Here is an 8,330-nt window from a genome sequence, read left to right as displayed (position 1 = left end):
CTCAGCAAAACCAGCCACTTTCCCGTTGTTGGTTGATGTATGGAGCAACGACCGGCTTACTTCTGTAACACACGGTGACACGAAAGGAAGAACCCCGGCCTGGGAAGATGAGTAAGGAGCTGTCTGGTTGGTTTACACCCTTGCCCGACCTGTCGCAGGGGTGACAGCACAGAGCAGCCCCCCGGGAGCACCTTGTGGAGGTCGGGGGGTCACGGAAGGCAATACAGGATCTGACTGCAGCTCTGCTCCTGCATACCTCCGCTCCACTACAAGACCCAAGGGAAAAGATGGCAAAAGCAAGGGGTAATAAAAAGCTAATTCTCCCATCACACACAACCAATTACAGTGAAAAGCCCAATTTCAAGTTGCCTAGTACTAGAGCTGATACTGCAGCCTGGAGACTGATGAGCTTGAAAGTCTGCTCCGTGAAACTCACTAGCCTTTCTGTCTTATTTACCATAGCAGAAGAGCATCTATTTTTCTCCTCAGATATTTATCGATAGTTGTCTTTTGTAATGCCTGTCATCTGAACAGCACAAGTTGTTTTAACCATCTTCTCCCAGCACAGCCCAGTCCACTCAAGCTTGTAACAAATGCTGCTCATCACAAGGAGAATCACCACTATTGTTCTCCCTGTTGGCCTACATGCCCTTGGCACCGTGCAAGCAGCCCCCTCTGCTAACTACAGACTGCACCCAGAATTACAGCTGTCTTGTACATGCAGTCACACATTCTGCTAGTATGGTTCCGGGTTATATAAAAATAATAATAATACAGACAAACTTAGAAAAATAGATACATTTATTGAAATGTGCAACATGTGAAATATTTAGCACTAATTATGTGACACCATCATTTAAAATTCCATCATTTGTGACATTGAAATATATTTCATACTGAAAAGAAGGGCATCTTAAAATGCATCTTAAATGACAGTTTTACTCATTACCCAAGGTACATTCATAATTGTAACTCAAGTTATTCTCCCAAACAGTCATTCTTAACAAATTTTACAAATGAACAGCTGTGTAATGTTAGCAAAATACAGTGAAAAGTTCCTTCCCACTTCAGCATCTTTAGCAAGTGCTTGGCTGCAGTACCATGAGATTACGCATGAAAATACAATTAAGCGTATCTGTGTTTACAGGACTTAAATTCAAATCCTGACTTTTCAGGGTCACAATGTACATGTAATCTCTAAGCCTGCGAGTAGTCATACTGAATTCAGTATTATTTTTCTAGTCCTATGCTGAAAGTTAGACCTAACTGCAGATTGAAAGCCTAAAGTCCATTTTTGGTCCAATGTGAACTGTGTTTATAGATTCAAAAAAAAAAAAAAAAAAAAAATAAACTAGGTTAACCAAGCTGTAGTCAAAAACATTTTTGAGATTTTACACAAAAATTAATTTTGTATATAACAAAAATACTGATCGCTATGCATTAACTACAGTGATCGTCTGTCAAAACATGTTATGTCAAGTTCTTCATTTCCAATGTACGTGACCGGCATTTCATTTGGAAAACAGTATCACACAGAGCAGCAACTTTATCTTAATTATGTATGGTAACAAGAGGCAATGTAAAATCCTTAAGATTTTAAGAAGATAAGGACTTAGAACCTTCTGATAAAAGCCGTCTTCAATGTCTTTACATTATTTACTGGATTATCACATTTTCAGCTCCAGTTTGTTTACACTGCAGCTTCCTCAGTATGCACAGAGAACTCTTGCACCAAAAGAATAGCCATTTACAGAGTAAAATGCAAAGCAAAGAATGGCAGGATTTCTGGATCTGAATGGGAGTTTGTGTGCCTCGCATCTGTGTGCTGTGATACAGCTGGCATTTTCTGCAGAAGCAGCAAGCTGGTAGATTTACTGGTACACTGATGCACTAAATCTTTCCCCATGCTGGGACTGAGCCAGTAGCAAAGGAAAATGCTTCTTTTCTATCATGCAGTGTAGATGCCGAGAAAGAGGCTGGATTTAACATTTGAGCAATGGGAACGCAGAGGAAGTCAAACCCCAGTTACATAAATTTGCGCTGCCCATAGTTGCTACTCAGGCAGAACTCCAACTGAGGTCAGTGAAATAGCTGCCAAAAGACTGTGGGGTTAATGTATGTGGGCCACATTTTAAATGTCACTTAGTATTAATGCAAGAAAATAAATACTGGACTGTAAGTGCTTAGGAAGTGTTGTGATTGCAAAATACAAAGAGACAAAAGATCACCACTGAGACAGTATATTTACTTAGGATAGTTAAAATAGAAAGCGAAGGAATTATAAATGGAAACATTTTCACAGAGTATTCAGAGATGCACCTTCCTTTATTCAGAAGTAGCAGCTCCTACTTAAGCATATTCCCCTACATTTAGGTGAATGCAAAACATTTCTCTCAAAAACCTCTGAAAAAAATCAATTATCACTATCAGAAAAATTAAAGATGATGTATTTTTCTCTACATTGTATATTTAATACATGCTGGCTCCCAGCTGCTGCAAACATTTAAACTTAAGAGACACTCCAGGCATTGAGCTCAATGGACAGGATGAATGAGTAGTGTCAGCTCACTTCTGCTTTGTGCAATGCTTATCCCCATGCCCTTAATACAGAGCTTGGGGATGGGGGAACTAATTAAATTGGGAAAACTTTAATTATAAAGCCGTAACAATTGCCAGAAAATCAAGAACGAGGGCGGTTTCCTAAGGACTGCTAGCTGGCCCTCTTGTGATCTAGCGACGAACTGCAACCCATCTTTCCATATGAATGAGGTAGAATACGTTCCCCATTAGTAAATTCCACTTACCAACTCTTAAAGCTGTTTGTAATGAATTAGACATTGGGGTGTGTTTTGGTTTGTTTTCTGGCATGCACACTTATGTATTATCTTAAAATTGTTTCCTGTGTGACATTACGTTAATGGTTTACCTTTAAGTCCTTCATACAATGGACTAGAAAGTTGATTTCAGATACCTGTTTATATGAAAGCTCTGAAGGTACTTGGTAACGTTCAACCAAACAATAGATGAGAACATAGTCTACATTCTAAAATATTTAGCACATTCACATACAGAACTATACTGTGTATGCAACATGTGCAATACACCTAGTGTACTTAAAAGCATTAGATATATATATACACATACGCATATATATATACACATACTCATATTTATATACACACACCCGTTTTCTTTACACAGTGCATCTGCCCTAACTCAGTATATTGAACTACCAGTCCAGTTTCATGTCTGCTTTACTCCACACATACTTTCCTCCTCTTTTCAGGAACATCTTCTCATCAAATCCACTGAATTTTATAGCTGCTTCTACACCAACATCTAGGATAGACTTGGAAGGCTCTTTCCGTCCATTTCTACAGTTTAGAAAACGCATCTGGAACATCAATAGATAAGACATTAGAAAGTCAGTTTGCAAAAGCTTAATTTTTTCTACAGAATTAAACAAATTGCTCTTTAGTCCCACAAAAGCATACATAAGTGCATGAACAGTTTCACTTAGTCCTTAGAAAGCTCAGAAGCTCGCGGTTAGACACATCAATACATCTCAGCAGAAATAAAGCCATAGCATAATTCCTAAAGATTAAAAGTTTCCTCTTCAGTTATATGTAAACTAAGTAGGCTCTTTGAAACTTAACTGTCAGCACAAGTTCTGTATTTTTAAATTAAAGAAAAACAGCAAAGATGTCCTATAAAGATAGACATCTACACTTTCAGGTTTGTGATGCAGTGATTATATATAAACCTGATGGCAATTTCTCCTTAGGTCATACTTACATTAAAATTCTTAATATGTTCGATGGGAAGAAATTACATCTATTCCTGTACTGCATGGCAAGTTATAGAATGCACAGTAAATTGATTTGGTTATCACTGTTGTATAGATACACATATTAGCATACAAATACCAAGTATCAAACAAAAACTTACATATTCATCCAGAATGAGGTATGAATCTCTCATCTGTAATGGACAAAAAGAAAAAAATTATTAATATAGAAACCAAAATTCCATTCTCGTGATATATCAAGGACAATACAAACAACTAATCATTCAAAACAAGTAGTGTCTTACCACTATTTCAGTGAGCTTGGACCAAATTTATAGAAATAAACTACAGGATTACTAGCATGATTTAATCCATGAATAAACCAGTAATTCTTGGAAAATTACCTCTCAAGGTAATTTAAGATGGGGTGTTTAATTACTATCCAGCAGACAAAGGTAACCTCCCACCTCACAAAATGCCTTAAATGCTAGACTGCACAGACCCACTTCTATGTCTTACACAGCAGAGGCAACCCAGTCTCCTCACTTGAGCTCTCCATACATTAAGAAGTAAACTGTAAAAGGAGAATCTTAATCTTTGGAGAGGAAAAGGAACATCTCTCCCATCTCAATGAGAGATACAAGAATTCCTGAGTTTGGTTCAATTTAGTAATTCCTCCCTCAGTTCATAAACTTTCTTAACAGTGAGGTTTAGCTCTCCTCATGCCATGTATAGGGTCATCTTACAAATGTCATGAGTTCCACCCTTAGGCACTGAAGTCCTTTACTGCAACTAGTGTAAACTGGATGGCAGCTCATCAAATTAACTGCTGGGCTCTGTAGTAGCAACAGGAGCCTCCTTGTGGACAAAGAGCCTCATAGTGTAGTCCAAAGGCGCTCAGATAGACAATGTTAAGATGTGACTTTATTGTGGGAGGAAGTACCCAGTAAGATGTATCAGGCTAAAACACTAGTTCTTGTTCCTCTGCACCTAATATAATACTGACTGGGATATCTTAGTGCAGGTCAGCAACACTATCATAGCATAACATCATGATGAATCTCTATTAGGAAACTATGCTTAGAATATAAAGTGCATTTACACTAACACACTAACATTCAACTTTTTCAGGATCTTGTGCCCTGGTGGGGAAGAACTATTAAATTCCAAAGGGCTTAAGTACTGTTTAGAGTTCACCTCTGATCTGTCGAAAACTCAGTTTCTCCAGTTTCAGTGTGTACATCTATCTCAATGAGCAGAGGCCCACATGCCACTATGAGAGGACTCACGCTAGTTTCCACAGGACTGAGATCAATGAGGTTTTACTCCTCTATTAATAACTTTGTGCTCAATAAAAATCCTTAAAGAAAATCTAAAACCTTGTCTTCCACCATAACAAATCCTGTTGCTGACAAAGTTGGACTGTGTCTCTTTGAAGCTAATACTAATGGGGAAAGCATTAACTGCCATGAAAGCTTCTAGTTCCTTTCCATCTTTCCAACTTTATTTGAAAATAAAGTTACAAAAGGACAGTTTCAATTTTACCTTCTGATTAGACTCAGGTACCAAACAGGACACATCTTTGTGGCGATCCAGGAATTGTTCAAATTCTGTATCACTGATAGTAAATCTCTCTGCTTCTCTCAGGGCATCCTCACCACTGTTCTCCCCTTCAATGAGCAGGCACTGGAATACCTGAAGACAGAAGGCACCTGGTTGAGATTTTGTTTCCACTTGCCTTGAGGATATGAGACTGTCATCATCCTTCAGTTGTCCAAGTAACAATGTCTTCCATTTTTCTGTTAGCTGAGCCACACTCTCAGAAACTGTGGTAAGTGAATATTACACGAAGGGCACAGTGCAGATTTGTTTGTAGCAAACTGGCATTACATAGTTCCAAATGTAGTTACACAGTCATGGTTCCTGATCAGGTTTCCACAGAAATCTTAACTGCTCTGGTCTTAATAAGGGCACAGATAATCAAAGCTCAAATAACTCCTGACTGAACCTCAATAGTATGGCTATAAATGCCAGTAAGTACCATGTATAGTGCAGACTATCAAGTCAATCTTTATTCTTAAAGATTTTAACCTGATTGGTGACTGTAAGTTCAACTAGCTTCAGATGTCATAGGAAAGACAGGGATGACTCCCCAGAAACAAAATGTAACAGTTTGTCTACTTAACAGCCTCCTTCTAAAGGTCAAGTCCTCAAATAGGAATTCAGAATAGACTTTTGGGGGAAAAAAGGTACCTTTGCCATCAATGTGCCCTGTAACTCCAGTAAGAAAGCAGGCCATGAAGCTTGATAAAATATTGTGATGTATGTCATGTTTTCTTTACACTCCTTTACTAGGAACAATATTTCACTTAGAGATTTTTTTTTTTTTCTGGGAAACCATGTGTGTATACCAATTTTCATGAAGCAAATAATGTCATATTACTCTATAAGTTCTCTCATAAGTCACAGTACTTCTACCTATTTTCAAACTGATAATGTATTTAATACACTTCTAGTAGAAAACATAATCTTAGAATCACAGAAAGGTTGAGGCCAGAAGGGGCCACTGGAGATCATCTAGTCCAACCTCCCTGCTCAAGCAGGGTCACCTACAGCACATTACTCAGGATTGTGTCCAGACGGGTCTTAAAGATCTCCAGGGAAGGAGACTCCACAATGTCCCTGGGCAACTTACTCCAATGCTCAGTCACCCTCACAGAAAATATGCTCTTCGATCAAGTGGAACTTCCTTTGTTTTAGTTTACGCCTATTGGCTCCCAGGTGCAGGACCCTGCACTTACCTTTGTTGAACTTCAGAAAGTTCTTCTCTGCCCATCTCTCCAGCCTCTCTAGGTCCTGAATGACTGCACAGCACTCTGCGGTATCAGCCACTCATCCCAGTTATGGCTGAATAATAGTATAGGCACACTAACCACTAATACTCTATAGCAGAATATTAATGTCTAATGTACATTTATATATTGCTAATGATATATTAACTCTAATGTATCACTGTACACTTTTCCTCATTTTCTCTGCACCATGACACATTTTAAAATGTTAAATACCTTTTATCTTATTTTTAATATAACCCTCCCTAGATCTACATAGACTGAAATAGTAATTTCCAGTATAAAATCACAACAAAAAAGATTCTTGACATACTGGGCTCCATTTAACTGCTGAAAGAGACAGAATCTGTCTCAATACCATGTAACACAGAGAAGTCCACTAACAGCAGCCCAAGCTGTAACCGGAGATCTGCCTGAGGTCATTAGAGGTTCAGGCAACTCCAGGACTTCATAATTATGTTTCTCTGAACATGAAACTCATGGTATACACTACTTTCTTACCTTCCAGCGCACGGGGTTGAGTGCCTTGATCTGCTCATTCATATCTTCCTCAACATTAAATCTGTTGATCACGGAATTTATTTTGAAAGCAACAGCATATTCTCGGCACCACTGTCTCAGTTTATGCAGATTTTCCACGTGGTTCTTCTTTCCTTGACCACGGCCAATTAAAACATTGACAGTCTCATCAAAACTATCACATGAAATTGCCAGAATGTCTAAATATTCACCTGAAAACAAGTTTTAAAAAATGATTAATATTCAGTACCTCAGTTAGAAGCTGTCAGGACTCTGCCCACTTTCACTTCCTTGTGATGTGTCACAAAGTGCCTGAAAATACAATGCTGTGGAGTCACCAAATGAACCACAAAACCCACAGCAGCAGCACCAAAACACATTTTGTGTGTGTATGTGTCCATGTCCTCAGCTATGGAGACAGTACGAGCTATTATTTTATTATACTGTTACACCAAAGAGACAATAGTACAAACTCCCTGTGTTGAAAATGCATATTTAACAATGTTTCACCAGTATCTACATTTGGTTTGTATTTATGATAAATGAACCACTACAAAACCATCTCCCACTTGCATCAAAACCTATCTTTTGGTGACGCTGCCCCAAAGAACTCCCAAACCCCGAGGAGCTCCCAAACCCTGCCAGTGCTTCTCTGCACAGCAGTTTTTCCTTACCGTACTTCTTGAACCACTGTTCTCTAATCAAGCTGCCGTTGCTGACAATGCTGACGCTTGGTAGCTTCAAGTCTTGTTTGCAAAACTGGACCAGTTTGCCTACAAATTCACCTCTGTCCTGAAGAAAGGGTTCCCCTCCCGAGAAGTTTATTTTCTCCATCCCTAGAAAAGGACCAAAGAAAGATTCTGTGGAGCTCAGCCTACTGTTGCTCTTTCCTTCCACTCGCTGTCTGTGCCCGATCGCAGCGATATGAAGAAGGACACACCCCGGGATAACTTTTTCGATGTCATTTGCGCCTGCCGCGCATCACCCCGCCGAACTCACCCCCCCGCCGAACCCACCTGCCTCCATAAGCATCGCCAGCCCCCGCTTGGCCTCCTCCAGGGGCAGCACGAAGGAGGTCTTGGCCGTGTGGAAGCAGAAGCCGCACTTGTAGTTGCACTGCCGGGTGAAGTGGTAATTGACGCTGGTGGGCGTCGGGGACGCGTCGCCGTCGT

General features: G+C 39.6%; 1 protein-coding gene across 1 annotated transcript; it reads right to left on the bottom strand.

The window, feature by feature from the left end:
- Positions 1 to 3,229: 3,229 nt before the first annotated feature.
- RSAD2 (radical S-adenosyl methionine domain containing 2) lies at positions 3,230 to 8,325 on the bottom strand (the record flags this gene model as incomplete). The annotated part of the gene is made up of 6 exons (XM_010012657.1): positions 3,230 to 3,394; positions 3,949 to 3,981; positions 5,333 to 5,482; positions 7,141 to 7,370; positions 7,833 to 7,994; positions 8,175 to 8,325. Coding segments are annotated over 6 exons (891 nt in total), but the record flags the coding sequence as incomplete, so codon positions are not given.
- Between the last annotated feature and the right edge of the window lie 5 nt (positions 8,326 to 8,330).

Source organism: Nestor notabilis, unplaced genomic scaffold (assembly GCF_000696875.1).
Source record: "Nestor notabilis isolate BGI_N333 unplaced genomic scaffold, ASM69687v1 scaffold20974, whole genome shotgun sequence".
In the NCBI taxonomy this organism is placed as follows: Eukaryota; Metazoa; Chordata; class Aves; order Psittaciformes; family Psittacidae; genus Nestor; species Nestor notabilis.
The sequence above is the reverse complement of the archived record's forward strand: the minus strand, read 5'-3'. Positions and strand labels throughout refer to the sequence as shown.